At 44.0% G+C, this 20,065-nt stretch overlaps 1 protein-coding gene across 2 annotated transcripts in view; it reads right to left on the minus strand.

The window, feature by feature from the left end:
- The window catches only part of Cyria (CYFIP related Rac1 interactor A), a 94,253-nt gene that overhangs the window by 18,682 nt on the left and 55,506 nt on the right, over window positions 1-20,065 (minus strand). For both annotated transcript variants that reach the window (XM_042680791.1, XM_042680790.1), the window contains one exon: window positions 9,036-9,115. In XM_042680791.1, coding sequence (XP_042536725.1) covers window positions 9,036-9,105 — 70 coding nt within the window. In that variant the 5' untranslated portion in view covers window positions 9,106-9,115. The remainder of the gene's footprint in view (window positions 1-9,035; window positions 9,116-20,065) is intronic.

The following is a 20,065-nucleotide window of genomic DNA, read 5'->3' on the forward strand; positions in this document are numbered from 1 at the left end:
CCTGGTGTTTCATCAAGAAGATATATAGCTACTTTTGTGACCAGTGACGACTGCAGGATAAACACTGGAGGAAGGCCCAGCAGAAAGGACTTGTCAAAGCCATAAATTAAATCTGCAGCCTTTCTGTCCCACCCACTTCCTGATACCCCCTCCCCATTTCCACTTCAGGATCAACTAGGAAACATAAATAATTATCTATTATTAACATTTGGGGGATGTAAAATGGGAATGATTTATGGCAGAACATAAGCCGCCAGGGAAATAGCACAGTGCTGGAAAGGTCCATTGGAAAATTTAAGTGGGCAGGGCTGACATGTTTATTTGTACAAGATCTCGGTCACTACACAGCAGAGCCCCAAGCTCTTTCCTTGGAAAGATTACACTAGGGACAGAAAGGGGGTGGGAGGGTGAAGGACTTTAGGAGTGGTGTATTTCTCCCACTGTATCGGGACCCATGATGGAGATAACATCCCAAGAATGGAATTGTGAGGATGGAGATTTGAGATGGAATCCTATTGCCAACTTGTCACTGGCTGAGTACCAGTACTCAAGGAAAACCAGTTCACCCACCTGGGCCCCAGTTTTGTGTGCTTTTCACTCTGAGGTCAGAGTGAGGAGGACATTGACACAGGTTAAAGTACTGACAAAGCCAAAGGGCTTGAAGCTTCAGGCATCTTTGTCACCAAACAGCCACAACACCCTCAATAAACCTTCCCAGGTCAATTCAAGTTTTCAAGTTTTTCTTTTATGTTTTTTATTTTGCTCGAGAGAGCATACTAACTTGAAAAGACATCAGGTTATTGATATTATCTGATATCCGGTCTCTCCTCCAAGATTTTCCCAGCATCCTCTGGACACCGTGGCAGGTGTGAAGATACTGTTAGCAGAGTTCCAATGGATGAAAAGATTAGTACTGGCAGGACATGTCCTGAGTGAGCAGAAGCTTCCAGATGGCAGGCTAGCCTAACTCAACCCCTCGCTCCAAACAACAGGAGACTGCAGCATTTGGGGAAGTGCAATGATGCGGAGATGGTAGAATTTCCGTAATAACTTCCCTTCCGCACACTGCTGTTGTTCTTCATGCTCCTACTGTATTTAGCCACTTTCTTCTAAGAACATTTCCAATCTTGACAGAGTGAAATCAGTGTTCTTCTGTGACTTGCTTATACTTAGCATAATATCATCAAGGGTTAACCATATCTAGCACAGTTTTAAAAGTAAGTCAGGGATGCAGAGTCTTTGGAGAGGGGACGTGGGGAGACACAAATCAATGAGTCACAGGCACAGAGGTCTACATATGCAAGACGAGTAAGTTCTAGAATATACTGTACCACAGTCTGACTATTGTTAATGCCAGTGCATTGCATACTTAAACAGCTGATACGAAGTCAGATCTCCTGGTAAGCATCACAGTTGTTTTTTCTTTTATTTAAAGAAAAAGTCATCAGATAAATTATATGGATTTGTTTCCATCTTGATTAGCCCTCAAACTTGCTACATTCGTTTTGAGAAAATCTGGGTGATTTCAATAAGTACTCTGGGACATAATACAAAAGAACTAATTTTGCCAGGCATAAACCTGTGGTTTATGCAACCAGTTTTCATATTAACGATAAAAAGATGCAAAAAAATCACAAAGAATCTTATCATCCGTCTAACAATGTACATGGTAAATCAGATAATGAGGAAAACGTGTGCAAATTTTCAGGTAAGGGAGCTGAGGTTGCAAAGTCGTCCCAAAGGTGCTGGGAGAGGTGGGCATAGGTGCTTTCAGGTTTGGCAGAGAAGGGGTAAGAAGACAAAGCTACCACACATGTAGATAAGAAGAAAACAGCTGAGATATTCTCAGAGTTTAAGAGGCGGTGCTTGAGCTAGCCTGAAAGCCGAGAGGCCCCTGGGACTCCCGGGCAAAAAAGGGAATCTGTATCTACTTGCCAGCATTTTTCCCAGGAAATGTCACCCAATGCTAACAAGAAAAATTGAAAGCAGGAACAAAAACATAGAAAGACACCCTAGGTTTGGGGCCTTGGGCCTGCCTGAAGGTACACGAGAGAACTCAGATGAACATGCTGGCATTGCACTTCTTAGATGAGGATGAAACAGTGCCCATCTACCCTTAGGAGAAGGAGTCCAGGGATGATCATGAGTAGACTACATTTACCATAGGAACCAAAGCAGGAAAATACTGTGTCCAGTGAGTGGCAGGTCAACCACATCTGTGAGGTATAGATCAACAAGGAATGTACCCCCTGCCTTTACAGATTGGCCCGTTCTACAGAATTCCTATCCACGGTATCCACGTGGGGTCTTTGTGACTTAGTATAATGATTTCAAGGCTGATCTGTGTTGTCCCACGTCACACTAACTTCATTCCTTGTATTGCTCTATAAGACTCAGCTGAAAAGTTGTATCACATTTTATTGGTCCATCTTGAATAGTGCTCCAAGGGTTAGTCACATACACGTTGTCATGTGGACATATATTTTTATTTTATTGAGCTTATCCAGAGGAATGGAAAAGCTATGTCAAACGGTAACTTAAGGGTTAGCCCTTTAAGGAACTTTCAGACTGTTTTCCAAAGCAGATCCACCATCTTGCTTTCCTCCAAGCAGTGTAAGAGGATTCTGATTTCTTCATAGTCCCACCAATGCTCGTTAGCATTTCTCTTTTGATGAACACAATCCTAGTGTGTGTGTGTGGTGGGGGAGGACCAGCTCAGGTGGTTTTGATTCACATTTCTCCCTTGCTTTAGGCTAGGAAACTGTGGACAATGTAGATATTCATTTATCTTCATTGGAGAAATGTGTATTTGGATCTTAAAGGAATCTGATAGATAAATTGTGTACTGGTTGGAAAAAAAAGTCTCTTTAAAGTGAAATGCTCTTGACTTGGATTAGGGACTTTAGAAAGTTATTATTAAGTAATTGCAGAAAGAGGTTACAATTCCCTAAGTCAGGATATGAGTGCAATGCTTCTTGATTGGTGCCATCCCTCCCGCGGTTCTCTCTCACTTTTCCCCCTCCCGTCCCTATCCTCAATTTCTGCGGTTCAATTTTTACATAAGTTACATTGAACATAATAATGACTGCATTTGCTCATCCTCCATTTGTTTGCCTCCCCCCCCCCCCCATTACCCTCCCCGACTCAAACATGTCTCCACTTCCTGGTATTTGTTTTGTTAAAAAGTTCAGTAGTGGTTTGAAGGATTTACTCCTTGGGACTCCTCTCCTAAGGATACCATCCTTATTTGAGGGTCAAAGTTATATGTATATATATATGTATATGTATATATGTACATATGTATATACACGCACACAAATATATATAGTTTTTTGGTCAGCCGTGGGGCTTGAACTCTGGGCATGGGCACTGTCCCTCAGCTGTTCACCTCAAGGCCAGTACTCTACCACTTGAACCACAGTGTCACTTCTGGGTCTCTAGTGGTTAATTGTAGATAAGAGGCTCATAGACTTTTCTTCCTTGGCTGGCTTTGAATCACTATCCTCAGATCTCAGCCTCCTGAGTAGGTAGGGTTACAGGCATGAGCCACCAGCGCCAGGCCAAAGATATTTGTGTTATAATTTGAGCTATGATTTGAGGTTTCATGGATTTTAGCTATTATTTTCTTGAGATAGGCTCTCACTATCTAGACTAGACTGGCCTCAGATCTGTGATCTTCCTGTTTCTATCTCTTGAGTTCTGGGATTACCACCATGTCTGGCTAAGCTACCTGAACTGCTACTGTCTTGGAGAACTTCCACTCCAAGATTTGGATCATGCAATTCAGGAGGCTGCCTGGTTTAACCTTCCAGACCCCCACGCTCTGGCAGGGGCAGTGTGTCACTGAATGCTAAAGATGGCGATCAAACTAGATGATCATCAGAAAGAAGCACTGGCAAATGTGCAGAAGAGCCAGTTCTTGTGGAACTAGATCACTGAATGAGAGTTTGGAGGTGAGGTCTACATATAAAAGGAAGACTCGCCAGATGTTTCTCATAATCATTTCTCTCAGGGAATCACTAAGCTACTTGTCTGGAAAGCCAATGCCTGTTGCCCACATGGTGTACCACACCGCTGAGTGTGGCTGAGTAACCCTTAGCATGGCTTCAGTAACACACTGTCTTTCAAGTCAACACTCATGGAAAAATGGGGAGTATTTTTGAGCATGCTAGCATATGCCTGTAATGCCTGCTACTATGGAAGCAGAGATAGAGAGGATTGGGTTCAAGGCCAGGCCAGAGAAAATGGCCTAAGAGACCCCATATCAGAAAATAAGCAGGGTATGGCTATGCACTCCTGTGATCTTGTCACATAAAAAGCTCCAGATCCTATCTGAAAACTAGTGATTCGTGTGGAAGAATACTTGCCTAGCAAACAAGGCTCTGACTTCAATTCCCTGTACCTCTAAGGGAGAGGGAGGAAGAGAAAAAAGAGGAAAAGAAAAGAGAAAGAAGAAAGAATGGGGAGAGTTGAATTAATGTATTCTTTTCTCTCCTGTCTCCCAGCCTTCAGAGGAGAAATGAAGGCACGGCAAAGCAGCAAAGAAAGAAAAAGAAAAAAAAGTAGGGGGATGAAAAAAGATGCAAAATGGTTGTGGAAAAGTGTGAGCAGAACGTACGGAATTCACTTCAAAGGTCAACAGGAATTTGAATGGTATTATTGCAACTAGAAAACCTAAGGACAGATGTGTCTAATTTTGTGTTGTGTTTTGACCTAGCTTAAATTATATCTATTAGACCTAGTTCAATTATATCCCATCACTGACTTCAAAAAGAATATTCAACACTGAAAGCAGAGGTGCCAAATTCACTTAAGCTATTACTACACGCTTCCAGGCTTCCTTCCTCCCTCGACCCCACACGCCTTAACTCTTTACCACCCAGCCTCCGTGTGCAAATCCAAAGCTTTCCCAATGGCACTCACTGTCCAACTGATCACCCCCCTACCTCATCTTTTCTTGGTGTTGGTATTAAACTCAGGGCATTGTGCTCTTGTTTGGCTTCTTCTTTTAATTTTTGTGCTCAAAACTAGGTTCAGGGGTTGGAAGTATGGCTTGGGTGGTAGAGTGAAAGCATCAGACAGTGAGTTTGAGTCCTGGTGTCAGACCAAAAACAAAAACAGCAATTAAAAAAACAACAACCCTGAGTTGCTGGGCAGGTGGCTCAGTGGTAGAGTGCTTGCCTCACATACATGAAGCCCTGGGTTCGATTCCTCTGCACCACATACACAGAAAAAGCCAGAAGTGGTGCTGTGGCTCAAGTGGTAGAGCTCTAGCCTTGAGCTGAAGAGCTGAGGGACAGTGCCCAGGCCCAGCGTTCAAGCCCCATGACCACCAAAAAAAACCCCAAACAAACAAAAATGAGTTCTACTATTTGAGCTATATTTCCACTTCTAGTGTTTTGCTTTATACTAGTTAATTGGAGGTAAGAGTTTCTTGGATTCGTCTGCCTGTGTTGGCTTCTAACCATGATCCTCAAGTCTCATCCTCCTGACTGCCTAGGATTGTAGGTGTGAGCCACCAGCATCCAGCAAGATCATCGTCTTTTTAAGTTTGATCTTTTCTGAGTGCATTGTGGTGTCTGAACCCAAGTGTCCTGCCTCCTTCTGAGCTCTTGGACTGCTGGGTTTAGTTACCCCCTCTGTTATTCTTCCACATGACCTATGTCTTACTGAGGTTCGTGTGGTGCTGTTCAATGTAGGGCAAAGTACTGGATCACATAAACCAAGGAGAGTTCAAGCCTTCTGGAACTTCAGTGCGTAGACCTCTTATCTCCACGATGTAGCCTCCTCTCCAGATCTTCTGCTTCCCCAAGCTCTTGCAATCATAGACATAATTCATTCTCATCTTCATGATCCTGTCTACTCTCTCAATTTCCCACAGGGATTCTTGCTCTTCTATTTAGCAATCAATCACAATGGCTTCCTTCTAGCCCTGAGCAATGCAGGGAGAATCGGCCATGGTCTAACCCAAGCCAGCCTTCCACTCTGCCCCTATTTCTTCTCACCAGACATTTGGTACTCTGTCAAAATTGTACTGCTTGCTGTTCTTCAAACAAGCTCTTCCTAGTCCAGTCTCTATGCCCTTAATCATCCTGTCTCCATTTATTGAAAAAGTCCTCTTCCCCTTTCTGCTTCTAAAAACTAACATTCTTTAGAGTCCTTTCAGAATGCCACCTGTTGCAAGAAGAGCTTTCCAATTCCTTCCATAGCCTTCCATTTCTAACAGCTAGATAGCTACATTCTCTTTCCTTCTTCACTCCCTGCTACAGATGCCTCTGTTAAAACCCCGAATTTACTTTATCTTCAACTGTCTATTCTGAGGCTTCCTTAGGCAACGACTGCTTTCAACACTGTTATTTCATTGTGTGTGTGTGTGTGTGTGTGTGTGTGTGTGTACATGTGCACATGTGTGTTCCAGTACTGGGGTTTGAAATCAGGGTCTTGTGCTGTTGCTTAGATTTTTCATTCAAGGCCGGTGTTCTACCACCTGAACCATACCTCTACTTCCAGCATTTTGCTGGTTCATTAGAGTTAAGAGTCTCCTGAATTTGTCTGCCTAGGCTGGCTTTGCTCAGAGCCTCAGATCTCAGCATCCTGAGTAGCTAGGCTTACAGGAGTGAGCCACCAGGCTCATCATGTAGCCTCTGAGGATGTGATAATTATACACAACTCTGCCTCACTGAGTTGAGCTGAAATATACAGACTCAGAGAAAATCATGCTCCCCTCCCCTGTTCCCTCTCTCTGCAGCCTGCCATAATTGTTTCTTGAAAAGCTCCATTACAAAGAGGATTTTTTGAACCAGAAAGCTGAAATTGGGTGTGTCTTTGTAGACAACAAACACACTTCTAGTCAGGAATTGAATGATGGTGTGTACTTTGAGGAAGGTATGTGCAGCATGGCGGGGGAGAGGAGACATAGACCTGTGTTCCCATCTCAACCTCCTAACCCACCATGGGAACTTCAGCCTGGCACAGCGCCTGCCCAGAGTCTCTGTGGGATACAGTTTGCCTTAGGAACCTAAGGGAACTAATTCCCTTCGCTTTTTCTCCTTGGGAAAAGAAATAGAGTTTTATATACTTTTATCAACTCCCAGGTTGATATTTTCTTTCAATCTTTGATTTTAACGTAGCAAATCAATCAGGCTCTTGACCCTACCTGACATTTATGCCGAACTAAGCCAAATCACAACATCATGAATGACAATGGCGACACCGAGTGAAGACAGCAATGCGGCATCTTACAGTGACCATGATCTAGATTTTTATTTTTCTAAATGTATGAGCTGTGGGGACACTTCCAGTGTCTAGTTTAAATATACCAAGGGCACTGAGTCTACGTGCTTGTGTGTCAACTTGTTCACCCCGAGTCTTCAGTTTAGTTCACGTGGAGAAGACCTCTTGGCACTTACGTGGCAAACCATTGTTAGAAGTTTTAGTCTATTTGTGCCAGCTCTTCTCTCTTTTTGTTTTTGGGTGGTACTGGCCTTTGACTTCGGTGCCTCACACTTACTAGGCTGGTATTCTTACTGCTGAGCCACCATCCCTGGTTTTCATTGGCTCTTTTTGGGATAGAGTCTCACTTCCTACACAAGCACAGGCCTGAACTGTGATCTGCCTACTTTAGGCTTCCCACCATTGCTGGGACTACAAGCATGACCTACCACCTCCAGCTTCCTTCTGAGAAGACTGAGTCTGGTAGTCTTTTTTAGCCAGGCATGTCTGGAGCTTCATTCCATTCTCAGCCAAACAATTAGCTGGGATTACAGGTGTAAGACACCAGTGCCTGCCTAGATGTGAGACTATCACAAGCTAGGCTTGATATTCTAGAATTAAAATTTTAAAAAAGAGAAGACACGAGAGTAAAAAGGGAAATACAAGCTTAGTTTTAACAAACATAAACATGTCACTCATTTGTACATATACTCAATCAAAAAATAAACCAAGCCAGGCACCGGTGTGGCTCACGCCTATAATCCTAGCTACTCAGGAGGCTGAGATCCAAGGATAGCAGTTCAAAGCCAGCCCAAGCAGGAAAGTCTGTGAGACTCTTATCTCCAATAAACTATAAAACTCATATCTCCAATAAACAATAAACTCATAAAACTCCGGAAGTGGTGCTCTGACTCAAGTGGTAGATCGCTAGCCTTGAGCAGAAAGAGGCTCAGGAACAACGCTCAGGCACTGAGTTCAAACCCCAGGACTGGCAAAACAAACAAAACAAACCAAACCAAACAGGAACCTCTGTGCTCATACAGTCATGCTTTCTAAGCTATTTTCACTCAGAAGAAAGTTTAATGATTTTTGTAGAGAAGACAATCTTTTGGATAAAGGGCGTAATCATATCGTTAAATCCTGAAATAGTTTTAAACAATCATAAACTACATAAAGAATAGGAGAGAGGATCCAGGTGCAGTGGCACACACTTGCAATGCCAGACGCTCAGGAGCTAGAGATAGGAGGGTTGCAAGTGTGTTTTGAGGCCAGCCCTGGTAAAATATTAAACCAATTGAAACCAACTAACAGCAAAATGCCTGGGGACCTGGCTCAAATGGTAGAGTGCCATTGAGATCCTGACTTTAAAACTCAGTCCTGAAAACAGAAACAAAGAGCTGGAGATAACAGGGAAAAAATCTATAAGCTTTGTATCAGTATCAATCACTCTTTTTCTTCCATAGTCAGAGATATTTTACATTATTCTGTGAAAATTAACACTTATTATTTTTCTTTCGAATGTGAGAAATTAATTCATTTAAAAAATTTAAAAAACCTCTATCATGATGTGTCTTAGGCCTATCAAGGCTGATCACTTCTAAAACCAAAGAAAGAAATGGAAAAGACTCGCCATTCAATTTCTACAAATCTGGGAAAGAAAGAGAATAAAAATGATTTTAAAAATAATCTCAAAAAAGAAATGTAGAATTTCAATTGAACGTGGCTGATATAGCATATAACAATTGTTATCACCTCCTAATGAATTAGCTATAGAGAAAATGAAAGGTTTCCATTATTTCATTGTAATAAATTTGCACACTTACTTTCAAAATCCAGGAAAAAATGTGGATAGTTCTCAATTTCCCTGGTCAGGACTTTAAGCAGGTTTCCCATCCCAGCAAACCTAAGAAAGGCAACACAAAACAAAATATCCATTAGGAATATTAAAAACACAGACTCACATGAATATCGTGGGAGCTCTCTGAACCTCTGAACCTCTGAAGGCAGTTGTAGAGATGAGAGGGCACCTTGTAGTCTATTTCTGAATTGGTGAGAGAAAAAGTATCTTTGAGGTGGGGGCTCACTAAACTTTAGAGACATACGACCTAAAACACTGTCTAAAGAACAACAATGATGAAAATGGCCAAAAGTCTCTGTGGAGAACACATACACACTGTTTGTCTTCTGGTTCTCTACAAAATGATGAACCAATGAGCATCCTATGGACAGAATCTGGTACTTGGTTACCGGAAGTGAAGTTTCTACCAAGTGATTCCCTTTCCCCATTACTCATCTTCAGAATCCTTATAGCTAGATATCTCAGGTTGCCTTTGTTTCCTATGCATTAATATAGAAGAGGTCCTCTGAACAGACAAGCATGACAGAGGGTTTTATTAATAAACCTCCTCAGAAAGGTTAATTTGTTTAAAGTTTATTGTAAGGGTGACGTATTGAGAGGTTACAGTTACGTAAGTCGGGTGAGGAGTACATTTCTTTTTCAACAGTGTCATCCTCTCCCTCATTTTCTCCCAGCTTTCCCCTCAACAGACCACAGAAACAGAACCCTGAACCCACAGATTCAGGGACTTGGGGATTCCTTTTTATGTGTATAGGAGATAGGATTTCTCAGAACATGATCCTAGGCAAGTTAAAGGCTCTCATAACTTGGTATTTCATTGGTAAAGACATTGGGCACTTTATGAAAGTGCATAGTATGAAAAGGCATAGTATCAAAAAGACACTCAGAGGAGCAGCAGCCAACAGGGAAATGTAACCGTCTTTCATACCTGCAGTCTCTACTAAAAATAAAAGCTGAGATTAAATGCAGGGGTTTCCTCTCTTTTTTTAAAGTAAACAACAAACTTTCTATGCCTTAAGCCTGGACACAAAATGGACTTTCACCCATTTATTCATGTCCTCAACACAGATTTATGGAATGGCAAGGAGGGGCTGAGCCTTCCTCTAACTGCCATAGGTGAACTCTCGTGGCTCAGATGACTCATTTTTGCCTGGGAAACATGTGAAGAATCATGGGGCAAGTACAAGGACAAAGAGAGACTACAGTTTTCCACAAAGGATGTATTCCATAAAGGAATACAGTGCTGCAAGAAAGGTATGGCGAGGGAAGGATGCACAGAGGACATGGTTTTTCCTCAGAACATGCAGCAATTAGTGCCATCTAGTCTCCACAGCCTCCACTGAGAAAACACTCGCTCACAGGCAGGCATCCTCATGGGAGACTGCACTAAAGTGGAATTAGGAAAAGAGGTTGTTTATGCACAGTGCCTACTTCCTTCTCTTTCTTTCCTTCCTTCCTTCCTTCTTTCCTTCCTTCCTTCCTTCCTTCCTTCCTTCCTTCCTTCCTTCCTTCCCTCCCTCCTTCCTTCCCTCCCTCCCCCCTCCCTCCCTGCCTCCCTCCCTCCTTCCTTTCTTCCTTCCTTTCTTCCTTCCTTCCTTCCTCCCTCCCTCCCTCCCTCCCTTCCTTCCTTCCTTCCTTCCTTCCTTCCTTCCTTCCTTCCTTCCTTCCTTCCTTCCTTCCTTCCCTTTCTGTTTTTGTACTCCTGGGTCTTGAACTCAGGATCCGGATGCTGTCTCTGTGCTGCTGTTTAGCTCAAAGCTAGTGCTTTACTACTTGAGCCACAGCTCCATTTCCAGCTTTTTGACGGCAATAAGAGTCCCATGGACTTTCCTGCCTGGGCTGGCTTCAGATGTGGATCCTCAGATCTCAGCCTCCTGAGTAGCTAGGGTTATAAGTATGAGCCACCAGCACCTGCAAAATGCTCACTCATAATCCCAGCTCTGCACCCACTGCCTCTGCTCTTCAGGGCAAGTTACTTCATCTCTCATAGATCTCCATGTCCTCATCTGTAAAATGAGTTTGTGAAAAGTACCTATTTCATCAAGTTGTGAGGACTAATCAGGTGAAAATATAAAATGTGCCAGTGTCTTAAGAGGTGGAGATCAGTAGGGTCACTGTTCACAGCCTGCCCAGAAAAATAAAAAAGAAAGATGAAAAATCCATCTGAACCAATATCTGGGCACAGTGGTGCTCCCTCAGCCATCCCCCGCTATGTGGTAGACTGGGATGCGGAGGACTGGAATTCCAGACCCCTTCCCAACAGAACAAGCTAGGTGTGGTGTTACATGTCTGCCATTTCAGCTAGGGTGAGAAGCATAACAAGAGGGCTGCTGTCTAGGTTGGCCTAGACAGCAGATCCTATTTCAGAATTGCCAACAGGATAAAGGCCTGGAGGTATGGGACAAGTGGTAGAACTGCTGCTTAGCAAACTTGAAGCTGAGTTCAAATCTAAGTATCACGTTTTTGGGGTTTTTTTTGTCAGTCATGGGGCTTAAACTCTGGGCCTGAATGCTGTCCTTCAACTCAAGGCTCAAGGTAGAGCTCTACCACTTGAGCCATAGCACCACTTCCAGTTTTCTGGTGGTTTATTGGAGATAAGAGTCTCACAGACTTTCCTGCCCAGGCTGGCTTTGAACCACGATCCTCAGATCTCAGCCTCCTGAGTAGCTAGGATGACAGGTGTGAGCCACCGGCGCCCAGCTCTACTATTTTTTTTTTTCAAAGGAGAGAGCTGAAAATGGTGTAACATGGCATTGCAGGCAAGTGCTAGAGAACTGCTACAGAGACTCTTAAAGCAAGCCAGAAACCAATAGCCCAAATCATGCACCAACCTGCCAAGGGCATGGAGCGGCAGGAGCACTGAAGTCTCACCCTCTCCACACCCTCCCTGCTCCCGTCTCTCACACTCCATCCTCATACACAGGAAGGGGCTTTCTCGAAAGTTCCCTTCTCTGACTAAGGCCAGATCCTCTATGGGATTAACTGGCAAGAAGGAAGAGTATGGTCGACCCCACACTTAGTACCCAGGGCAACACTGTCTCCAGCCTGCTGTCTATTCTTCAGGCCCATCCACCTCTCCTAAAAACACGTTTCCTCCAAAATGGCCTGGGACGCCCACTTCCCTCTCTCTCTTCCATCAAAGAGTATTCAAGCTTCAACCCTGGAGCCCTGCTTCAGGTTCACATTACGGTGGCCCCCAAGCCTTCTCCCCTGCTGACCCATCCATTGTCAGTTTGCTCAGAAGACTTAGTTGTTGAACCTATAGGGGTCAGAGAAAAGAGTTCTTTTCCTCCCTACAACTTCCCCAGCTAGACTGGAGCTAAGCAATCCAATTTTGGTTTTAAGAATGTTGCTGGTGTCTGGCTATTATTTCAGGAGAGTGATCGAGACAATAGATTTTGGAGCTGCTATGCAAGGTTTGGCGTTTAGTAGTCATGAGGGCAGCTTGGAAGGCAGCATCTGTCAGTGACCCTGAAGGCTTCAAGGTCACTGTGGTCATTTCACCACACTGTCCTGTGTATGGCCAGGACACCCCTGGTTTTGCTCAGAGAATTGGCCTCCAAGGATTACCCCTGGAAAAAGGAGCCCAACTGGAATGATCTAATATTCAGACTGCCCACACACAGTCATTGTTTTTATGATAACTTCTGAGTCCATTGAGATCTGTTTACTGTTTAGAATCAAAAGCAAAGCAATCTACCAGTGTCCAGTTACTAATCATCCTATACTATATAGGATTCAAAACAGATAGCAACCAAAAATACTTCCCAACAGAAGAAAGGGTGTATGCAATACTAGGAATGACACAAAGAACTGTATCAAAACTCTACATAAACAACTACATAAATGATATAAGCTACTATATAAGTGATACGAGTTACTTTTTTTTGCACCAGCGGAATGATGTAGATCAACATGTAAATTCCAGGAGGCTGAATGTGCTAAGACAGATCAGCGATGGTCGATAGCTGGGCTGGGCTACTTGTCAGTTGCCTGTCTGTCTTTTATGTGCTAGTTGTGAGGTTTTCCGTTCCTCTGTTATACATGTTGCCAAGATTCCCATAGATGATTTCATTCCAAAATAGACGAAGACAACCAAAGTGATGTGAGTTTATTAGACACTTCCATCTGACACTAAAAATGAGTGAATGGCTAAAAATGTTTTCAAAAAACATTTAGCAACACAACTGAGTGTACTCTGGATAGTCTCATCCATCATTAATGCTGTAGTGTGTACCCCAGAAGGGCGTGGCCTCCTCTGTGGAATACACATTGCTAGACAGTTGGAAGCCTACCCATGGCAGTTCTCAAAAGAAAAATACCAAGAGGCCATTATGGAATTGAACAATTAAGGGCAAGTTTAAAATAGCCCTTTCAAGATCTGAGTTCAGTTTTCTAAAATAGATTATTAGCTCATCACTGCTAATTTCTCTACAAATAGCCATATTCCAGCAGCAGAACGTCTCCAGGAAACAAGGACTGTGTTAGATTCATTTCTGTGAGCGAAAGGCAGGGTGTTCTCCATTTCAAATGTCAGACCATATGTCAAGAGTCAGCCTGAGACTGTGCTCTGAACCAGCCCACCGCCCACAAATGATGGGTGAATCTGTTCACTTGTACTTGTGAAGTCAAGGACGTGGTTTTCAAGAAACCATCTGCAAGGTCTGCTGTTGACCCAGGAAGGCTTGCAGCCCCACCCCACGCAGGCCAATTCTGCCAGATCGCCAAGCAGAAGAAATGCTACAGGTGGAGCAAGATGGCCCCCATGGCCCATACTTTAGCCTTGGAAAAGCCATTCACTTACTGTATTATGCTGCGTAAACTATTCCTGCCCTCTTGGTTGGCTTTACTTCAGTCTAACAATGACAAAGAGCCTCGAGAAGTCACCTGAAACTTGAGCTGCTCTGATCATGCGTATGTGGGTTTACATAGACAGCCCGTTCATCTGGATTGCTAACCTTCCTCCAGAGTTCTTTCTCAAGGATCTACACGAAGGACAACCAGGATTTTCTTCCTCAGAGAGTGGAGCTTCCAAAGGGGGCATCCCAAGTTTATTGATGGCCTGTACCATTGCATCTCAGCAAATTTACCATGGCCACTTTTGTGGCCTTGATACCACCTTCCCCGTGTATCCGCTTCCCTCCTTGTGATGGATCTGATTATGCAGAAACCTGAGCAGCGGCTGAGAGTTCTCCACTCGTCACACGGCGTTATGTCAGAGTCTCTCTGCAAAGCCTACCAGTTTAACTTTCCACACCTCCTCACCTTCCCCCATCCCCTTCTTCTGACTCTTCTCTTTGGTTCAGTTGATGCTAATCTCTAGTGTGTCTGTGTCCTCCTATTCCCCTCCCCCAACACACACACACACACACACACACACACACACTCTGAGGATGTCTGGTTTCTGGGATCATTCACTAGGCTCTGAGCATGTCACAGGAAATGTCACCTAGGAAATCCATGCTGATGGATTAAATCTTTCCCATTCCTTTTATTTCATAATACAACACATACAAAAAAGAGGATGCCTTCTCCTTATCTCTGTCTGGCTTTCATTCTGTGAACAGCTGTGTCACACATCTGTTCTTGAAGCCTCTCTGCCCCTTTCCATATTTCTCTGTCAGGCAGGGAAATACGACCTATCAGGTCAAGATACAGAGAGATGAAGTACTGCCAGAAAGGATCCTGAGAATGAAAGGCCCCCTGAAGAATTCACTCAGCCCAGGGCCATGGGCTGGCTTGGTTTGTAACTCAAGGCTTTCCGATGTTGAATATTCTTAAACTAGGCCCCACTAGGGTACTAAAGGCAGCTTTGGAACGGACATAGCAAAGCATTAAAAGAAACAGTCTGTAGGTCAGATTTGTTTGGGGGAAATAGAACATATCAAGTCATATCAATATCGATCTGCCTATTTATCTATCTAAATCTCTATTTATCTGTCTGTTTGTTGGTCTGTCTGTCTGCCTAAATCCCCCAAAGCGATTTCAAATGCTAAGAACATAAAGCGTGGAAGGCCAAGGAAGGCTGAACAATTTCATCACATCTCTTGCATTCATTCTGTCCAAAGAATTACCATCTTAACAGGAAAGCCTTGCCTTGAGCCCCAAGTGACCTGCGCTGACCACTGACCTAAGCCTGGGACCAGAAGGTGGATGAAGGCAAGCTGGCAGTCAGGTGCTGGGAGGTGAAGTGAGTACCAGGGGCTGAATCAAACAATGTAAGGCAAGCAGGACCCAGAGTTGGCAAAGCGGGCAGATGGTGCATTTTAATGTAATGCCTCCAAGCTTTGAAGGTGGCATTCAAGGCCTTAACATCTGTCTGGACGCTTCTTTTCATGCTTTGTCCTTTCTGAACTCTGTGCTTTAGTCAAGAAAGAATAAGCCTATGTCAAGGGATCTGCCTCTTTCTGCTTTTCCTAGGATGCCTTTTCCCTTTTGGCCTGTGGCCATCCTGTCTGTCAACAAAACCAACCAGCAATCCTCCTAGAAATCTCCTTCTGACCTCCACACAGAAGTAGCAACAACCTTTTTTATTTTTCCTGTGGATTCTTTCAGGGACTTCATCTTATTTCTTCACAGAGTATTCCAGACCTCAAACACTCCTGACCACTCTTCACCTCACCCAAGCACCAAGCTCAGGGCTGAGACCTCAGTCTTCCCTGGAGTTCTCTGAAATGCACTGGAAAGTCAAATAGCAATAACCACACAGATGCTGTCTATAAACAAACTGAGTAGAGAAAAACAGTTGCAGTGAGGAGCAGGTGCGGACAATAAGTCTGTCTCAAAAGAAGCATTTTGGATGGGTTGCCCCTTTTTGTTGTTGCTGTTTGGGTTCCCAGACAATTTTGTAAATCTGCCATATTTCCAGGAGATGCACACAGAAGCTCAGGAAGGAAACTCCTTCATCGGTTTTTGAGTCACAATTTTCATCTTATAGATAGTCAAACAGCAAGACAAGTGAGTGGAAGTGAGTGGAATATGGACTCAGGCACTCTCAAGAAAGAAAGAGCCAGGTGCAGGTGGCTCATGCTATAATCCTAGTTACTTGGGAGTCTGAGATCTGAGGACAGAGGTTTAAAGCCAACCCAGGCAGGAAAGTCCATGAGACTCTTATCACTAATTAGGCACCAAAAAAGCTGGAAGTGGAGGTGTGGCTCAAGTGGTAGAGCACTAGCCTTAAAAGCTTAGGGATAGTGCCAGGCCCTGAGTTCAAGCCCAAGGATCAACGCGCGCCCACCTCCTCCCCCCCCCCCCCCCCACGCACATACAATTCATTTAGGCGAGCACACATGCACACACACACATGCACATACAATTCATTTAGTGGAAACAGTGCTTGAGACTCTGCAAGAATAAGAATCTGAGCTATCTAAATCAAACCACATTATTTCCATTTCAGTTGGTAAGAGAATGTAGGTAAGGAAGCTAGGGTCCTCTCTGGCTCGCAGTAAGACCCCTGCTTCCCCAACAACGAATTCTAGCAACCTGCGCCCTCTACCTTGCACGAACAAAACTGCAACCACAATGCGAACAAGTTATTTTCCTTTGGGCAAGCAATTCTGCACAGTTGCTATGGACTGAGGGAAGAGAGCTGGCTCTGGACCACCTTCTCAGCGAGGAAGGGAAGCTGAGTGCTGAATGGTTGCTCTGGGCTCCTTTTCATGGCTATTAATCATACAAGAGCTCATTTATGACAAACACAGCTCACTGCCTTCACATGACAAGGTGCAGGAGTCCACAGAGCCTCCTTATCCCACCCCCCTCCCCAAGAAAAACCTAAAACAAAACAAAACAAAAAACAACAGAGCACTGTGGGCGACTTGGGAGGAGCTGAGTGCAGGCACACAATCAGACATTGTAAGGCTGTTTGCACAACCCCGTCGTGCTCCTCGTGGATTTCCTGCCAAGGAGACTTTTAGATCTCACAGCCTCCTTTGCAGACATTTGCTCATTCAACATGGCTTCAGGCAGGGTGTGCTACAGAAATGCAGAGCATGCTACCCTCTCCTGGTCATCGCTGGAACTGCATGAGAGGAATACTGAGATAATAAAGCAAATCAAGATACCCAGAAACGACGCATCCTTCTTTTTCTAGAGTACGACTTTGGGGTTTAGGAGCTCTGAATCTAACTGCAATTATCAAGAGTCACATGAAGGACCTTCAGCAATTCATTTTATTTCTCAGTTCACAGATTCTAGATGGAATCCACACCACTTATTTGGCTGTGCCTAAACTGTGTCTGCCATGACCAATGCTGAACAAACACTATCGGTAGTCCACACTTAAACTTCATCCAGTGTTTATGTCGTAACTGTGCTTACTGCCCTGATGCCTCATCTCCACAGTGCTGCTCAAAGGGACCAACCCTGGTGTTAGTCCTTTGCCACAACTACATATTGTGGGCAGAAAGGAGTACATGGTGACCATGTGTCCTTTGATTTGTTGTGTCACCTGGATCGCTAATGTCCCACATTAGGATAGGTTCGATTTGATGCTGGTTGGGGTGAGGGGTGAGCTGGTAGAAATTCTCAACTAAATTGTGACAGATTGCACTGTTGGATTTCTTGAACCGGGATGGTGAATCTGGTTGCTGGTGTTCTGTGTAGTAATAGGACATGAACTTTTGGAGTCACAAAGAGCAAGAGTGAAATCTCAGATCAGCCATTTTCCAACCAGACATCCTCAACCAAGACAAAGGACATTCACTAAACCTTCCCAAGTCTGAGCTTCATTATGAGTGAAACAGGAATCATTCCAACTCCTGCCAGGAGGCATCTTAGAAATAATGAAACAATGTGTACAACTAGCCAGACATATAAATGGGGTCCAGAGGCTCAAGTAGTGGAATGCCAGCTGTGCATGCAAATTGAGTGAGAGAGAGGCCCTGAAGTCAAGACCTGATACCAAGAAAAAATGGCCTTGTGTACTTGAGGCTCACTCCTATTATCCTAGCTACTCAGGAGGCTGAGACCTAAGGATCACAGTTCAAAGCCAGCCAGGAAAGAAAAGAAGTCTGTGGGACTCTATCTCCGCTTAGCTGACATAATGTCAGGCTGGAGATGTGCTAGACTGCAGGCCATGAGGAAGAAAGCTAAGTAAGGGTGTGAAGCCCTAAGTTCAAGCCCATTACTAGCACACACACACACACACACACACACACACACACACACACACACACACACACACACACACTCTTCTGGTCTCAGTTTTGTCCTTTTGGAAATAGAAACAGAGAATTCCTTCACCCTATGCAACTATGAATATCTGTTGGCTTTAAGTACAATCCTAAAGTATATATACCTGACAACATCCTACTTTCTATTTTTTACTATGTCCCTTTCCCTTTAAGACTACATTCTCATATGCAATTGGCAACTTGATTTGTAATACACACCTCGAACTTCACACATCCATAATTAAAGATTAAGCTTTTTCCTTCAAAATCTACCCCTTCACTGGTCAATAAATGACAGACAACACCATATTTAAAAAACTGTACGTCAGAAGTTCTATGTTAACCTCTTGTCTTTCTTCATATCCCATCTATCCAAGTCAACAGATGCTATCAGCTTCCTCTAAAGGTATGAATCAATCATCTCTCACTCTCTCCTCCAGGATCCCAGACGGAGCCACTGTCAGAACCATCATTGGACTGAAGAGTGTTATTAGGAGTTTCCAAGACAGATTTCCCTTTTTGGCTTTTGCCTACTCCCAGCAGTTGGCTGTCTGTCCAGCAGCTCCAGAGATGTTTTTGATGCTGCTCCAAAGACCTCCCAGGTCACTAAGACAAAAAGGCCTCCATCACAATCATTAAGACCTTCACTGTTCACCTCCCACAACTCCCGCTCCTGCGCTCTGCTCTCGCCACCGTGGCCAGTACATTTGTTTCCTTCTTGAGTTTATTACATATTTCTTTTGTGGGTCTTTTGCATGTACTAGTCCTTCTGCCTGAAACGCTTCACTTCAATATATTTATGCCTCTCTTTATTTTTTCAGTGGAACGCAACATAAGTTGTCCAAAATAGAACTGCATCCAAAATAGTACTAGGGTGACCTAGACATTCTGTATTTCCTTTTGCTGTCTATCCCCGGCAGTGTATGCATCCTCCGCTTCTAGCACATAGGGCCCCGCACCGAGGAACAGCTCTACATGCACACACATGTAGATAACACATACACTGGGGAAGGAAGGGAGACTTTTATTTATGAAGACACTCCCATGACTCTTTGAGAGCACCTCTCTTTAAACAAAACAAGTTTATTCCTCCCTATCACAGAAAAAAGGAAATCCTCAGGTCTTCCTGATATGTTCTTCACTCTCTCTCTCTCTCTCTCTCTCTCTCTCTCTCTCTCTCTCTCTCTCTCTCTCTCTCTCTCTCTCTCCCTGGTCAGATTGTGCTGCAGTCAGATTTGTCTCCATCTTCACTTGTGTAACCTGGATAGTACTGCGAGGGTTTGGCAGATAGCACATGGCTTGTAGGCATGACATTGAGTACTTAGTCTTTACTTGAGGAGCTGTATAATAATAGTCTACACTGTGTGTGTATGTGTGTGTATTCTGTGAGAGGCAATGTACTAAAAACTTCACCCATGCTACCCAATTTAACCTGCAAGGGAAAGCACTATTCTGGTCTCTGATTTACTAAGAAGCAGATGGATCCAAGGGGAGTAGCTTGCCCAAGATTACTCAGCGAGCAGCCAGCTGCCGTGTGAAGTGAACTCTGTCCATCCCAGAAGACTCTAAGTCACTGCCATTTTCCACTCATCTGATGCTCCAGAGCCATTACTGGTAGTTACCACTGAGGACAGAAGGGCAGGCTGCAGGCACACCCGGCATGAAATGCCTGGGGCGTTGAACCGTGTGCTGTTAGGAACATTTCTAGGGGCAAATCAGTGTAAAGGAGGCAAGGGAAGCTAGCTACATGAGTCAGAATGGGAAATGGGCTTGAATATAATAGAAGGAGACTGATCCAGGGAAGAGTGGGAGAGAAAAG

Source organism: Dipodomys spectabilis, unplaced genomic scaffold (assembly GCF_019054845.1).
Source record: "Dipodomys spectabilis isolate Male_0828 unplaced genomic scaffold, ASM1905484v1 ptg000066l, whole genome shotgun sequence".
In the NCBI taxonomy this organism is placed as follows: Eukaryota; Metazoa; Chordata; class Mammalia; order Rodentia; family Heteromyidae; genus Dipodomys; species Dipodomys spectabilis.